This window comes from Xiphias gladius, chromosome 8, assembly GCF_016859285.1.
Source record: "Xiphias gladius isolate SHS-SW01 ecotype Sanya breed wild chromosome 8, ASM1685928v1, whole genome shotgun sequence".
Classification (NCBI taxonomy): domain Eukaryota; kingdom Metazoa; phylum Chordata; class Actinopteri; order Istiophoriformes; family Xiphiidae; genus Xiphias; species Xiphias gladius.
In genome coordinates, this window is record NC_053407.1 from 29016192 (window position 1) to 29033092 (window position 16901).

Consider the following 16901-nt stretch of genomic DNA (forward strand, 5'->3'; position numbering starts at 1 on the left):
TTTCTTTATTTCTTTTGTAAAACACTTGCCCTGTTCATTTGTGTAGTCAAAGATATTGTATATAACTTTTACATTTCTCATTTTATTTGTATGTATTTCATTCAGAGTTCCTTTATCAGTTTTCCGTAGCTCCCCAGCTTCTCTCTCGTGTTGCCGCAACGCGAAACTTCCCCCCCTGGGGACAGAAAAAAAAAAAAAGCCTCGTCTTAGTCTCGCGCTTGTTGGTAATTGTGAGTGTTAATCGCACACGATGAAAAACGTCAGGGAAAACCAAACCAGCGCCGTAAGGGCCGTCACAGCGAGAGTGTTTCAGCTGGCGGCGTATGTTTTGTTCTCAGTACTACATGAAGGCCGGGGCCATCGTTCAGGAGGACATTTCGGAGGCGTCGCTGATAATCGGAGTGAAGAGGGTGCCGGAGGAGAAGGTCATCCGCAGAAAGACGTACGCCTTTTTCTCCCACACCATCAAGGCTCAGGAGGCCAACATGGGGCTTCTGGACGACCTGCTGAAGAAGGTGAGAGCGCTCAAAGGAGCCCCGAAAAACCCCCGCAGTGCTCCGACCCCAATTAAGTGCGCTCATAATATAAAGATCCTGGTTGAGCCAAATAAATACACTGCACGATTAGTTAATTTTTGCTTTCCAGTCTGGCACTGGAGCTGTCTGTGCCACTCGCCGACCGACATTTCTCCACTTCTTTTCCCGTCTTACTTGACTGCTCCATTTTGCATTGTAGGACACGCAGCCGGCGTTTTTACGGTGGCGGTGAATTTAAAGTCAGTTCGTACGGTGCATCCGCCTTTTTCCATCCTTGAGTACATTTACATTCATTGTGAGCCCAGGCGGGAATCAGAGTTCTTCCCTGACTCCTGACCTTGTTTTGGAAGGATGACTTTCCTTCTTTTCTTTTTTTTTTTTTCATCGAGGTCCAGGCGAAGTGTCAGAAACGTGAAACAACAGTCACCCTACAAATCCTGTTATGAGGCAGCTCCATATGCTTCCTGACGAAATAGCAAAATGTGAAGGATGAAAGCTGAAATTTCAATTCCAAAAGATTTAGAGATCAAATAAAATTTACATTTAGACCTAACATCAACACCGACCCTGGATTCGATCTGTATTAGAGACGATGCTGTGTCGGTCCTGAGCTTTTTCCTTACTTTTTTGTTTCGTTTGGTTTTGTGTTTTTTCTTTCTCGGGTATGTGTCCTTGTCGGAGCAGACCCATCACACAGTGTGGAGCCTTCCCAGCACGAATGTGTCCGAGTTTAACAATTTAACAAATAGTTGGATCTTCGGTGTCGGAAAGAAACTCGTCTGGACCCCGGGAGACAACTTCTCCCGACCTGTTTACACCTGGCGTCAACGTGCGTCTCCACATGCATCTCCATTGACCACTGTGCAAATACACACACACACACACACACAGAGCCTGTTTGACTTGTAGGACTTGTCTTTGTTTATGAATGAGTGCGTACGTCCGCTCACGCAGAGGACGTCAGGAAGTCCTTCAGTGGAGTCCGGGACGCATTTGCGCCAATGGTGCTAAATGAATGCGTCCATTGGCGGCCCAGGGGGAAATTAGAAAATAAAAGCCTGTTTCTAATAAAGTTGTGGTTCTCTCTGCAGTTGAGATAAATAAAACCACTGTTTTAGAACTTAGATTAAATACAGTTTTCAGCATGGCAGCGAGGAGTGTTAATGAAAAGTGTAGGTAGATGTGTTTTGAGTGAAGACCGGATCAGAGGAAAGACACTGGAGAACTTCCAGGCGCCACCAAGAGCTGGTTGAAAGGTCCTCACATGCACAAGCCTCGTATGGGTGAAATGCTGACCCTGAATAATGACTTCAACGTGCAGAAAAAATACAAAAAGAGACAGAAATGCTGTTAAAGCTTTGATGTTTCTAATCAACAGGGGATCGATTGTCTACACAGTGACGTACCAGAGCCGTTTTGTCTCCTGTGCTGGAGGATTTGACGACTTGTTTTTATATTTAACGTTTATTTGCATGGGGACAAGTAGCCTGCACCAGTGCTACTTAGCGATACCGCATCATTTAGAGCCCAGTGGGCTTAAAGCTCGTAGAACAGGACGGCACAAGACACGCACAATAATATAATGAGCGATTATTTTATTAGATATTAAAGACACTCTTCTCTGTTGTATCTCTATGTATTCAGTTTTCCTATATATTCAAACTCCTCAAAACCATAACAAAGTTCATTCGTCTTTTCAGGAGGTCCGTCTGATCGACTACGAGAAGATGGTCGATGCAAACGGCTACCGGATCGTAGCGTTTGGTCAGTGGGCCGGTGTCGCAGGTAGGACGATGACTTACTCAGAAAAGTAAACGGTGCCTTTTGCAGTGTGCCTCAGTTGGTCGGTCGTTTCCTGGGACTGTTGGGAAAGTGTGCGACAGCAGCAGCTGTTGGGGAAACTAATGTATCAGTAAAGATAAGTAGCCGACTGTAGGTGGATTCGACCAGGAGCGATGTGCTCTCTGTGGTGTCAGTCAGCCGGACCGTCGTCATCTGATCTGTCCGACATGAAGCTGCCGAGTCAGACTCAGGCCACGAGCTGCTGAAACAAAGACCAGTCGTTCTTCTTCTTCTCTCTGATCAACTTTTACCTGTTTTTTAAAGGACGAGTTCCATCCAACTCACAAGACAGAGTGCCCCAAAAACATTCGCGCTTTGTGGCGCTCACAGGCCCACGAAATTCAAGGAGAAGTCAACAGCGGTTTCCCTCTCCAAGCATGAATACCTGCAACCGGTGTTATCGTGTTAATGCAGGTGTAAAAGTAGCAGAACGCAGTAGAATCTCAATGCAAACGGACTCGGTACACTGACATATTCAGTAAAACGCCCATAATGGAAAACGGATGCCCTGGCCGTTCTTCGGTCAACGCGGGCCACGTCTCCGTAGAAGCAGAGTAATGCGCAGGGTGGATCTGTGCGGTGTCGCTTCAGTTTAGTGACGGCCAGGGAAAAGTCCCCAGGCTCCGCCTTTTCCCTGCGGCCTCCAGCTGCCCAGTAAAAAGCTGCACATTTATCTGCAAAGGAGAAATAAGCAGAGCCCCCGCAGCAGCAGGGGTGGCGCTGACCTGGGACATTCTTGACGTTTGCTGATTAATCTTTTGCTCTCTTTTTATTGATATTTTTCTCAGAGATTTTGTTGACATATTTTTCAGAGATTTTATTAATATTTTTGGACATTTTGTTAATAATAGTAAAATCTCTGAAAAATGTTTTTTTTTCTGACATTTTTTTAATGTTTTCTGAGATTTTACTAATTTTTCCAGAGACTTCATTATAATTTCCCTTTGACATTTTATCAGTACTTTTTGAATATTTTACTAATATTTTTCTGAAAAATCTTAACTTTCATGTATTATTTGGTGAATTGTTCATGTTGAAGTTCTATCTAATCAGAATTAAATTTAATTTTCTATTTAATCTTCCTTTTTTTTTTTTTTTGAAGGAATGATAAACATTTTGCACGGATTGGGGCTGCGCTTCTTGGCTCTCGGACACCACACTCCCTTCATGGTAAGAGATTCAGACAACTTTGTCCTTAAGCTACAGTGCAGACAAATTGTTTCTTTGATTTCACAGCGTTTTATTCCCTCAGCTTAAGCCTGGCAGCTGTGAAGAACCACGTGTTTTATTTTGGCCTCAAATCTGACGTGAAGCTCCCTGGCCCTCATGTGATTCTTATCTCCCTGCTGTTCACAGCACATCGGCATGGCTCACAACTACAGGAACGTCAGCCAGGCCATCCAGGCAGTGAGGGACTGTGGGTATGAGATTTCCATGGGGCTCATGCCCAAATCCATCGGCCCCGTCACGTTTTGTTTCACCGGGACCGGCAACGTCTCCAAGGTACGACAAGGTTAAACTCAAAACAAAATAAAAAATACGCACAACCCAGCACTCAGTGGCTTCAGAGTCAGGAAAATCAGGATTCCAGTGACGTATTTAGGGAATCTTAGTCTCTTGTGTCGCTTTTTTCTTCCCTGCAGGGAGCCCAAGACATCATCAACGAGCTTCCTGTTGAATATGTTGAACCTCATGAGTTGAAGGACGTCTCTGAAGGTGGAGGTATGTCTGTCTGTCTGGCCGGCCGGCCGATCGCAGTGCGGGGCGGGACACCCGTTGACACTTGTAGTTAACCGTAAGGCTGAGGTTACGCTGAAGTTTGGCAGCACCCGACCCTTCAAAGCAGGGCAAGTTATCGGTAGAAAATGTGAACAACAGAGCTGAAAACACCGGAAGTCACTTTCTGAATCATTCGCACGCACTTGTACGAATGTTTATCTTTGTGCCTCATACACACAGAGGCATAGCTCAGTTTGACGCCTCAGTGCTTCCTCGTGTTTCATCAGCAGGAATTTCATCAACCTTTTGTATAAGGTTTTTTTTTTTTTCTTCTTTCTTTCCTTTCGATGTCAGCGTTGGCCTGCCGATGGGTCCACCATTTTGGTCCAAACTGAAATACTGTATCTCAACAAGTACCGGATGGATTGCCATGAAACTTGGTGCAGAAATTCATGGGCCAGAGAGGACGAGTCCACTGGCCATGATGATCCCCTGACTTTTTGAAACTCCGGTGGTCCTCTGACTTTTCATCTAGCACCGTCAACGGCTCAGAATCTGTGCTCTGTGTGTCAGCACATTCAATCTGAAACTAAATAATGGAACTACATTAAAGTTCCAAGTACGAGCTGTAATTTAGAGTAGGTTTAAATCCATATAGAAAGAACTGTGTGGGAGATAGAGCCCTTTTAACACACAATAATTAGAAAGATGCACATCAAGTCAAACTAAATCATCACATTTAATATTTAGTGGAAAATCCTTTGCAGTCAATGACTGCCTGAAGTCTTTGACCCACAGAAATCAGCAGAGGCTTTGTATCTTCCCTGGTGATGCTCTCCTAGAGCTTCACTGCAGCCTCCTTCGGCTCTTGCTTGATGTGGGGTCTCTCTGCCTCTGGTCTGGTCTTAACCAAGAACCGAACCGGGCCAGTAGAATATGTTTATGATATCAGTTGGTAAAACTTGTCGTATCGCCAACCATGCACTTTACTTAACGCTACAACCCAGCTAGCTGGCGAAAGTAGAGTTAGTTGGATGGCAACAGCCTGTGGTGTATTGTGCAGCTCGTAAGTGCCTAGTAGCTGCGGCGGCTGTCTTTTGCGCCCGGCCGCCCAATCTATGTTAGCATGTTAATGTGCACGTTAACAGCTGTGCTATATTAACCAGCCGACATTTAGCGTGTAACATCTTAGCATGATGTCATGCAAACTTTATAATCTTATCATGCTCGAAGTTAGCATGTCAACACGTTAAGTATATTAGCGTATTAGCATTTCTATATGCTATTATAACCTCTTTGTTTTTTGTAGTGGAAAAAAAACTTTCATTTGATCTTTCAAGGTTTGTGCAGCTCATTGTACAGTGTATCCACCCAACATTCACTAATGTACAGTGTATTAAAGTATAACACAACCATTGTACAGTGTATATTCAGCACATAGTGTAGCTTTGCGTCCATCTTTAGTCTCTATTGTTTTTTGTTTATTTAGTCCATTTAGTTATTGTATATAATTTAACCTTTAATTGCATTGTTTATTTACCTACCTCACTGTGTTTTTGATTTATGTGGCTGCTGCCACACTGCAATTGCCCTTTGGGATGGATGGGATCCATCCACCCATCCATCCATGATCATTTTCAGTATTTTGTTGTTTATTGTTTCCCCGTAAGATCTGACCAAAGTCTACGCCACCGTTCTGAGCCGACACCACCACCTGATGAGGAAGAGCGATGGCATCTACGACCCGTTGGAGTACGAGATCCACCCGGAGCTGTACACCTCACACTTTAGGACCAGCGTGAGTCCGCTAGCTTCTATCACACCACCGACACCACCATCACCACCCACCCACCCCCCCTTCCCTAACCCCTGTCACAACACTCCTTGTCTAACCTACCACCTGCCGTTGTCAGTCACTCAGAGGCCTCGTCCGCTGTCTCAGTCAGCAGCTCGGACCACGTGCTGGCTGGCAAGGTTGTGCTGGTGTTTCAAAACACATGCGGGAGTTTTTACGCAACCGTTATCCTGCTTAAGTGTGTATTGACTTTCATCACAGTCCGGCTCAAAGCACTTGATAAGAATGAGACAACCGATACATCTGCCTCATAATTAAAAGAACGTGTGAAACAGTGAAGAAACATGTGAATATAAAAACAGAGGTTTTCTGAGTTTTTTGTTACAGTTTAGTTATTAAAATGTATCAATTAATCCGCAAATTATTTTTTTGATGAGTCATTTGTTCTTTAAAATGTTAGAAAAAAAAATCAAAATTTTCATGAACCCAAGGTCATGACCCAAAGATATTCATTTTACAATGATATGAAACCTCTGCAGGAATCAGTTCACATTTGTCGGCTAAATTTGTGCCCCTGAGTAGTTTTTATGGAAGGTCATAATAAATACATCACACCAAACTACTATTTATTGAGCTCATCCAAAAATTTTTATGTATCAAGTTTGGTGATGATTGAATGAAATTTGTATGAGAAGTCGTGGAAATAAATAAAAACATAATAAAAAATTTGCGTATGTGCTACACGGCTCAGGAATCATAAGCAAAAATGTGCACTGCACCAATTCCTTGGTCCATAACCTAACGTTTCACCAAATCTCACTGGAATCTGTTAGTTTTTTCCGATATACCTTTTGAGAGACAATCTAAAGGTCTTCACTGGTCCGTATTTTGGACCTTCCCGAATCCAACGTGCATATATGTATTTTAAAAAGTAGACCTGATCTGAAAGGGACGCGAGGTAGAGAGGATAACTGGAAAGTGCGGTCGACTGAATATCACTTGGACCTAACTATACTTGGGTCCTGGGTCGGGTCTTTTTTTACAAGGAACTGAGTGGACACCTGAAAATCTTGAGCTCTGTGCCTCATGTTTTATGAGTTGCATTTCAAAATGTCAAATGCACTGCACTAAATCGTTGGCCGATGGCCAAACTTTGCACCAAATTTCACTGAAATCTGTCGGGTTTTTCAAGGTATCCTGTGAAATCTGATGTCCTGGGATGATGCACTCTGGGGATATCATCACAGTAAAAATTTTTGTGTCATCTCGTATGTCATTTAAAACCACAGGTGGCGCCCTACACAACCTGTCTGATCAATGGTATTTACTGGGATCCCCACACACCTCGACTCCTCAGGCGACTGGACGCCCAGAAGCTGATGAGGCCGATCAAAACCTTGTCTGCACCCATCGGGGGTTCCCCAGAGCTGCCGCACAAGTAAGAGCGTGGTACCGGGACACTACCAACCACTGATGTGATCTCAAACTTACCAAGAACTCCTGTGAGCTGTTTCCTTTAATTTACTCCAGACCGTCTCCCGTTTGCCTCTGTCTTTTTTCGTGAAGATGAGTCAGCTGGAGATATCCCTGAATTTTTCACTCAAGTTGAAGCATATTCAAACAGATGTGCTCTTGCCTCAGCTGGAACTGACGTCCATTGACCTCTGTTTCTCTAGTTCTTAAACTCGTGTACGTTCACGGTGTAAAATGTCACTTCTTACCGTATGTTGTGGCTGAGTGGCTGCATTCAGCACACTTGCCCTGAGGCGACTTTGCGTGTGGTTCCTCTCTGAGAGAGCGGAAAGCATGTGCAGAGCAGAAAACAAACCTTGGAGTAGGCTGGGAGTGCAGATATTACAGAATATTTTGACTGGGAGACTCTCGAAGCACGGCTACGACCTTCAAGGCACGAGGGTCACGTGATTGGCGGTGACTGGAGGCGTCAGCTGGCTGGTCTTTGGTCGCCCAGATGTGAGACCTTCTGACCCCCCCCCTCCTTTAATTTGATGTCACAGGCAAAGGTAATGTTAGTGAGATAACAAGATAACTCAGCAGCCACTGCAAACAAATGACATCTCAGTGAGTTTCAGTAAATCCTTGGCAAGTACCTGGCGTTATGTAACACACTGTTAACTGAGGCCAATGAATAAGCAATGTTCATGTGCACCTGGCTGCGTGTAGACGAGCACCGTCATGTCGGAAAGGGCCAAAGACAGAGATAGAAGAACCCCCCCCCGCCCCTACCCTGTCTCTGAGTGACTTTCCCTGGTATTGTTACTGCAACCAATCAGCAGTCTTCATGCCTAAACCTATCCAACCCAACCAAAAAAAAAAAGGACACGCGTGCTAGCCAATCAGAGACAGGGTAGGGGTGGGTCTTTGCTGGCCTCGAGTGGGGAAAAAATAAAATATGAAGAAGAACATACTTATAAGATTTCACTTCATTGGAACTAATGAGCCTAGTCCAAACCAGGAAAAACAGACCCGACCAAAAATATGAATGTGACCAAAAGTATTTGGACAGGGATCTTAATATACACTCACCGAGCACTTTATTAGGAACACCTATACATCTACTTTTTCATGCAATTATCCAAGCAGCCAATCACGTGGCAGCAGTGCAGTGCATAACATCCTGCAGATACAGGTCAGGAGCTTCAGTTAATGGTCACATCAAACATCAGAATGGGGGACACAATGTGATCTCAGTGACTCTGACTGTGGCAGGGTTGTTGGTGCTGGTTTGAGTGTTTCTGAACCTGCTGATCTCCTGGGATTTTCACACACAACAGTCTCTCGAGTTTTTACTCAGAATGGAGCCAGAAACTAAAAACGTCCAGTGAGGAGCAGTTCTTTGGAAGGAAACACCTTGTTGATTAGAGAGGTCAGAGGAGAACGGCCAGACTGGTTGGAGCCGACAGAACGGCTACGGGGACTCAGACAACCACTCTCTACTACTGTGGTGAGCAGAGAAGCATCTCAGGATGAACAACACGTTGAACCTTGAGTCAGATGAGCTACAACAGCAGAAGACCACGATGTTGCCATCCTGTCAGCCAAGAACAGAAACCTGAGGCTGCGGTGGACACAGGCTGCACCAGAACTGGACAGATGAAGACTGGAAAATGGAGCCTGGTCTGATGGATCTGGATTTCTGCTGAGGCAGCAGATGGTAGGGTCAAGATTTGGCATCGAAAGCACGACTCCATGGACCCAACCTGTCTTGTGTCTTCAGTCCAGGCTGCTGCTGGTGGTGGTTTATGGTGTGGGGAAGGTTTTCTTGGCTCACTTTGGCCCCTTAATACCAATCAATCTTGGTTTTAGTGCCACAGCCTGTCTCAGTGTTGTTGCTGACCATGTGCTTCCCTTTATGGCCACAGTTCACCATCTTCTAATGGCTACATCCTGCAAGATAATGCACCATGTCACAAAGCAGAATTCATCTGAAACTGGTTTCCAGAACATGACAATGAGTTCACTGTACTTCAGTGGCCTCCCCAGTCACCAGATCTGGATCCAGGAGGACAACTTCTGGGATGTGGTAGAACCGGAGACTGGCAGCGTGACTGAAGAAATAATGTGACGCAGTCATGTCAACGTGGAGCAGAATCTCAAAGGAAAGTTTCCAGCATCCTGTGGAATCCTAGGCCACGAAGAACTGAGGCCGTTTTGAGAACTAAGGGGGGAAATCTCCAGTTTTAGTGCTCGTGAGTGTACGTTTTGGCCACATAGTGTCATGAAGTGTAAGAGTAGCAAAGCTGCCTCTCCATCTTTCATCCATCCAGTCATTTTTTTCCCAGTATGTAATGAGCATTACAGCCTCACAGGGAAACTAGTAATTTTTGATTTCTTTTATTTCATTTTTCTTTTCTTTTTCCATTTTACTATTATTATTTATTTATTTTTTTTATCAGCAGAAGGTAACTAAAATAGCTGCTTTCCCACTCTGACCTGTCCTTAACCCTGCAGTCACAGTAAATGTGACAGAGCATGGTACCTGACGCACTGACGGCTGAATGTCTTCTCTAGGGAACGGATCCAAGTGCAGCGCGGCGGCGGCTGCTGCTGTGTCCCCACAGGCGTCAAATGTCACATGATTATCTTCAGTCATGTTTTACAGACAGTTCGTCCTGTGGCCCTGACCCCGCGCACACCTTCTCCCCTTCTTCTTCTCTTTCTGCAGGCTGCTGGCCATCTGCGACATCTCGGCTGACACCGGAGGCTCTATAGAGTTCATGACTGAGTGCACCACCATCGACAAGCCTTTCTGTATGTACGATGCTGACCAGCACATAGATCACGACAGGTACAGTACAGACACCCGTGACCTGTGTCTTCTCACCTGCACTTTTTTTGTTCGGCCGTGGTCGTCAGCCATTAGAGGTTTCAGGGTTGTTGTTCTCTCTGCCTGGAAGTGATGTGGAGGTTTTGAGGTATAATAGAATCTGGATTTGTCAATCCATTGTCTCGAGGTTTCAGATTGATGTCATTTGTTTTTATTTTTTGGTTTATAAATTTTTCTTCGATTGTGTCTAAGATACCACTTCAGGTTTTTTTTTTTTTTCTTTTTCCCCAGAATGTGGTCTTTTTAAAAAAATCATTCTTACTGCAAGTTTTATTTATGATTTTACGGTTGCATTCTTATTTAAGTGAGGTTTCCTGGTTAAATAAAGATTAAATTAAGATAAAGATGAATTAATGTAAAGGATAAGTGAGGCAAAATGGCAGTTATACTGACTTATACTGTCATTTTATCTTGTTTTTTGTGCAGCACAGATCGGGTGTAGAAGCTTGACTAGTTTATTGCTGAGGTGGTGAGGATCTTTCATAATCCTACCAGCTACCAGTCCTGCAGACTGGGCAATGTGGATCTGATGCTCCACCACTCTCTGTGAGGTCTGACCTTAGTTGTCTAAGGTTCTGGGCCCCTTTTCCTAAAAAACATCTCAAGGCTAAGGTGACCTCGTCTTAGCCGCGTTGTAAGTCTAGGGGCTAAGACCTGAGGCCCTGGGCAGAGCAGGTTCCCAGACCTGTTGGTGATGGCCCCTGTTAGGATGCTTTCCACAGCACCACAACAGAAAGTCTTTAGGAGACGTAGAGAGAATAAAGCCCGACCGATACTGGGGGTGTGAAATTGTTGGGGCCGATTCCAACGTGTTTACTTGGGAGTTTGTTTTTTTTTTGTTTTTGTTTTTTTGTTTGTGTGTATTTTTACTATTTTAATTTTTCAATTTTTCAAAATTGGTTTCTGTCGATTTCCTGTCACGTGTCTTGTATGTCACATGTTTGGTTGTGATATTATTTAATTTTTTATGTTCAGTTTTTGGTGTAATGGTGATATTGTATCTGTGTATATATATATATATATATATATATATATATATATATATATATATATATATATATATATATGGATAGATGTGCCCTGCTGCCACTTTGTTAGGTAAACCCTGATAAAGCTAATACAGTCCTACAGTGGACTGTATTGCATTGTACAGAGAGGCGTTTCCTTTATTGACCCTATCCTCATTTATGTGAATAAACAGCACCAGAATCTGCAGAATCCAAAATGTCCATAAAGCTGAATCAACACCTGTTTAACACAGGTGAACATTATGACATTGTGACCTTCATGAATGGAGGATGTCTTCCGGGACTGATAGACTATTTTAGTCTTAGCTGTCTGTACCTAATGAACTGCCAACTGAGTGTAGTCTTAGGTGGGATTATTGGTTAATTATACCGTATGTGTTTACGTGTGTTTATGGGGGCCCCGGGTCAAGCAGTTGTTTCCCAGGTGTGAACTGTCTGCGTTCCCAACGGTAAACAGTATTTCTCGTCCTGGCAGCGTGGAGGGAAACGGGGTCCTCATGTGCTCCATTGACAATCTTCCCGCTCAGCTCCCCATCGAAGCCACCGAGTACTTCGGAGACCGACTCTTCCCCTACATCTGGGAGATGGTAAGACATCTGGGTTTCAGGTGAGGTCAGAGCAGGCAGGTGTTGTCGTTGGGTTTCTTTCTCGCTCTGGGCTGCTCTCGGCTTCCGCCCGACGCCCGCTTGAGTTTGCTGTGGGAGAGCGCTGCGGCAGGTTTCACGTGGTGAGCCGATCAAATAAAAACCGGGACGTGTGTGCTTTGCAAGGTTTCTTGTTTTCGTAAATGTAGTGTTCTGTCGTCATCAGCTGCCTTCAGACGCCACCAGACCGCTGGAGGAGGAGGACTTCAGCCCTCAAGTCCGAGACGTAAGTGACGTCGTATTGGTAGCGGTGGGATATTTCACTGTGTTTGCTACAAAAGCCTTTTGCTGTTGGTTTTAGATCTGCTATCCCAACGTCACAACTTCATTTCTTTAACTTAGCAATTCATCACATGATCTCAAGCCGATAGGATCAAAGAATTAACATCGGAACGTCAGAACACTTCGTTGCTGCAGCTTTAAACAAAACGCACCACAATCGTTCCTGAATTCATCCAAATCAACCCAGAAACTGAAAGTGAATTAATTTAAGCCGCAGATTGTGCCATCACTTTTCTCGACGCTGTAATCTTTTGTTTCCACCTGCTGACTCCCTTTGAAATCTGTCATTTATCTGACATTTATTTGAGCTGACTCCGGCCTCTGCGCTCCAAGAGGGACAGGGCTCTGATAGCTGGTTCCATTGTGGATCTGGACCCCGGTCGGCAAAATTCCAGGTTTCGTTAAGCTCTGACGCTGACCGATCCCTCGTTGAACATTTCTATGTCTCCAGGCTCTATTTGTTTTATATAAGCGAGAACCAGTGTTGGAAACAGTCGGGTAACGTTAGCAGCTGTAGCTAATTAATAGAGCCAAACTGTGAGATGACACCATTTCAAAATTACCCCAAGCATCTTTTTATGCATAATGTTCTGTAAATTAAATTAGAAAAAAAGTTTTCATTTCGAACAACATGTACGCCGTTACCAGTGTATCTGTGACAGGCCAATATCGTGTAACATGCCCAGTGACACAACAGTCAATATCAGTCAATAATCAATACTTCAGCTCATTTCCAGGTTGGAGCTGCAGGTTGTCAACATTAATTAGGCTTCATTAATGCCCATGCTGATTCATTCAGTGTCTACCACTGAAAACCAGAGTAATTCTGTCTTCTCCCCCAACAGCCGGTCACCAAAGATTTAAACGGAATGTTTCAGTCGCAGTTTTTTAGTTACTTGCAAATGATGAAATCTAAACTTAACGAGACTCGACCAGGGATTTAAAAGGATTCAGATTCGATTATGTAGATTTGAAACTGGATTTGATAAAGGTCTGTCGAACCCCAACCCTAATGAAGCATAAAACAAACAAATATTTGAAATTCTTTCAGTGTTGGATTCTTGAAAGATAGATTTTTGGGTGGAGCATCACTTTTAAGTGTAGCCAGGAAATGCAAACGTATTTTTAGAAACAAATTACCAGGGACTGCATCGCGCTTCATTAGGTACAAATCTTTAAGTTTTATTTTACTCCTGTGCAAACGATTATAAGGATGAACAATTTTGTAATGTCTGTTGTCGCCTTTTTTATTTTCTTTGTTCCTCAAGGCTGTCATCACCTCCAACGGAGTACTCACCCCAAAGTTTGAATACATTGAAAAACTTCGGGAAAGAAGGTAAGACCTATATCAGACTCCACCTGTGAGACTGTTACACGGTACGTTGTCTCTTACGGTCTCCATTTTTTTGATGCTCAGCGTATTTGTGTTTCAAAGAGAAAACTGTGTAGGAGGCACATGTTTGGGTGTTTGGGGATCATTCTGTTGTTCAGTGTATTTCTCATTTGAAATATACATATATACGAATGTATATGTAAAAAAGCAAAAAAACAATTACTTTGGCGCACGCCTGTTCCGTCTGTGAGTTAATGCAACCGGTCGATGGATGACATGTCTAAAGATTACGAGACAGGTAACATCTGGAATCTGTTCATCTCGTGTGCTAATGTAGCTCACCTTTGCTAACTTCTGCTGTAGCTTTTGTTAATGATAATTAGTAGCAGTGGTAATATTTGTGCTCTGTAGCTTCCTGTTTTTGCCGCTGTCCCTCCTTAACTCATCCTTTTTCTTTTAGTGTTGCAGTTTACGAGGTTTTAGCGACCCCCCCCCCCCAGCCAGCAGCGCTGAAAGCTGGACCCCGTAGCGACTAACCGACACCTTGTGCTTGTTTCTGCACAGCGCCGTCCTCTGGTGTCTGTTGTGCCAACCTGCCTCTACATTAACACCTTGCATGGCTAGCGTGCTAATAAGCTGCAGCGGCTAGCCAACCTCAGACGCTGGGATTTGGCCTTAGGGATCGAGGGGTAGAAACATCTTTTCTTCTCACTTTACACAAAAACTGCCTCCCACCCCCCCTTCTGTCGCATCGGCCTGTTCGGCTTTGTTCAGACAGCAGGCAAATCCGATCCGTTTCTCAAATCGGATCTTTAGGAATCTCTGTTATTTGCAAGCGATCAGGTCAGATATGTGCGTCCAGACATCACCAGCCTTATTTGCGTGCGTTGCTGTAGTAACAATGTAGGTGCGAGGAACTGCGTAGCTACCGTCGCTCTGGATTTGACACGCTTTGAGCAGCCAGAGCGTCCGGGCTGAGGCGCATCTGTGGAAATTTCGGCAGACTTTCCCAAATCAATCCGGATACAATCTGGATGTGCCGAAAAACGGATTTGGGCCGGCAGTCTGAACAAGGCATCTGTTTCATCTACCTCTGGCATGCGATTTTTTTTTTTTTTTTTTTTTAAAGCTTCGACAGTTTGGGAAATCATGTTCACGTGGGTCAGATGAGAGGATGAATACCGGTTCCATTTCTGAGTGTCCCCGTGCAGAGACAGGTCCCGAGACGTGTTTAGCTGAGCTTAGCACAAAGACTGGAAATGGGGGAAACCGCCAGCGTCTCTCCATCAAAAGAGAGCAGATCCACCCGACGCCGTCAGTCGGAGAAGTCGGGACTGTCTGACGCTAATTACATCTCTGACGTGGTGAAGAGGACGAGAGCGTGTTGACAGAAAGAGATAACGTGGCAAAACGGCTGCAAAGCCACCGTCACTGACAGTTACATGTCAGCTTATTCAAAAGCAGATATGCAGTGTGTATATAGCATTTATGTGACGTGATACAAAAAACTAGTGACCATCTGAGTATCAGGTCACGAACACTCCCAAGTGTTCGTGACCTATGGACCCTTAAAGTCGTTTCTCCAGCTAATGTTAGCATAACTTGCCCTCATTGTCAATAATGTCGTGGTTTGGGTTTTTCTTTAAAAGACGAAGAACAACACGACAGCAAAAGCAGATGAGACCCATGATCAAAAGAACCTAACGACACGGACCAACAGGACGGCGCCGTCTCTCCAACAGAGCCACAGAGTGACCGGTAAATAAATACAAAAAAAAATCAACCAAAAAAACGTCCGTGGCCGCCGGGAACGCTTGATTCACACGGAGACCACTTACATATTCAGTAACGCGGAGAGAAACACAGTGAGGCGCGTGGCTGAGGACAGAGCGGAACCCACCGGTCAAGAAGCGGGCAGGCCGCACCAACTGCGCAATGACGGCAGCTCGCGGAGCTCCTCTGAGGTGTTGCGCGCGCTCGACCACAGGGCCGGTCGGTTCAGCCGGTCTCCGGTTCTTGTGCAAAGCCGGGCAAAACACGCCCTGGACCTCACTCTCCGCTGGAGACGGGTTCGATCTTCTCCTCTGACTCTGAATAAAACACGAAACAGGAGATTTCTGAACTGCTTAAAAAAAAATCATTCGTCTGCATGTTTATCATTTACCATTTTTAATCTTTTTTAAAATCTGCTCTTGATTCGTCTCTAAATTCCGTTGACTGACTGATTGACTAATTTCTCCTCTTTTCCACCCCTCTTATCCGAGCTTATCTGCTGCGCCAAACATTTTTTAATGAGCTTGTCAGATATATTCGGACGCCACGACCCTCAACAGTTACAGTGTGTGTGTGTGTGTGTGTGTGTGTGTGTGTGTGTGTGTGTGTGTGTGTGTGTGTGTGTGTGTGTGTGTGTGTGTGTGTGTGTGTGCAGCTTGGCTCTCCAGCAGCTCTATAAACAGCCCGGTGGGTTTTCCAGAGCTGAGCCTCTTGTGCTTTTCACACCCAAGCGTTGAGCTCGCTCATATCTAGGCCGCCTCTGATTCTTGATGAGTTTTCTTCCTAATTGATCCTAAGTATCACTCTTCCAGACAAGCCATGCCACCAAATCTTAATCCCCTTTCGACTGAGTTGGGCTCCTTAAGATATGTAAACTCGGGGAGAAATCCTCCTGAGGGAATGTCTCTTGTTTTCTTTTTTTTTAATTAAGAAGACGAGGCTCGGCGGCGGGCGCGCTGCCGGTCAGTCCCGCTCTGACACGTGCATGTGTGCGCTGTCGCATCCAATTAGGCCAAAGCTATTGAGTCCAGGGTTCTGACCCCGGGGGGGTATTAATGCCACAGGTCACTCGGGGCGATGCCTCTATTCTGGTGTTGAGATAATCCAGCATGCAAAATCGCACTTTTCAACTGAATCCATTTGTTTGGAGAAGACGTCTCGCCGCGGTGAGTGAACGTGGCTCCCAGTCTCACTGTAGGTGACGTGTGTGATCCCACCCTCGGTGAAACTGCAAACCGAAATCGGAGGCGAGTGCACACGTCACATTGTAAACGTCTTAGTCCTCGATATTTCATCTGCTCATAACTTTGCTCGAGTATTAAAGAAGCTGTAACAAAACTTACAATAGGGCCGGATGTTCGGAAAAGAAAAAGTTCATGCCTTTTATAAAGTGTGAAAAAAGGAAAAGAACCAATAATTCAGGAAATTAAGATATTGATAGAATTATAGTTTTCATATTTAAATCAATGCTGCTGGTATTTATTAGCTTAGTTTTACTTTAAGGTTGCTACTTTTAATTATTAAAAATTAATAGACAAATTAATGTGTGAATATGTGTATAAATTATTACTTTTACTACTACTTTATATTTGTTAAATTTGAAT

The 16901-nt window shown here is 44.4% G+C and overlaps 1 protein-coding gene across 4 annotated transcripts in view; it reads left to right on the forward strand.

Annotated features, from left to right (window-relative positions):
- Window positions 1–16901, forward strand: part of aass (aminoadipate-semialdehyde synthase) — a 32319-nt gene that overhangs the window by 2549 nt on the left and 12869 nt on the right. For all 4 annotated transcript variants that reach the window (XM_040133509.1, XM_040133512.1, XM_040133511.1 and 1 more), the window contains 11 exons: window positions 339–515; window positions 2237–2321; window positions 3481–3548; window positions 3735–3881; window positions 4022–4100; window positions 5768–5895; window positions 7182–7330; window positions 10076–10198; window positions 11741–11852; window positions 12076–12135; window positions 13460–13527. In XM_040133509.1, the coding sequence (XP_039989443.1) occupies window positions 339–515; window positions 2237–2321; window positions 3481–3548; window positions 3735–3881; window positions 4022–4100; window positions 5768–5895; window positions 7182–7330; window positions 10076–10198; window positions 11741–11852; window positions 12076–12135; window positions 13460–13527 (1196 nt within the window). The remainder of the gene's footprint in view (window positions 1–338; window positions 516–2236; window positions 2322–3480; window positions 3549–3734; window positions 3882–4021; window positions 4101–5767; window positions 5896–7181; window positions 7331–10075; window positions 10199–11740; window positions 11853–12075; window positions 12136–13459; window positions 13528–16901) is intronic.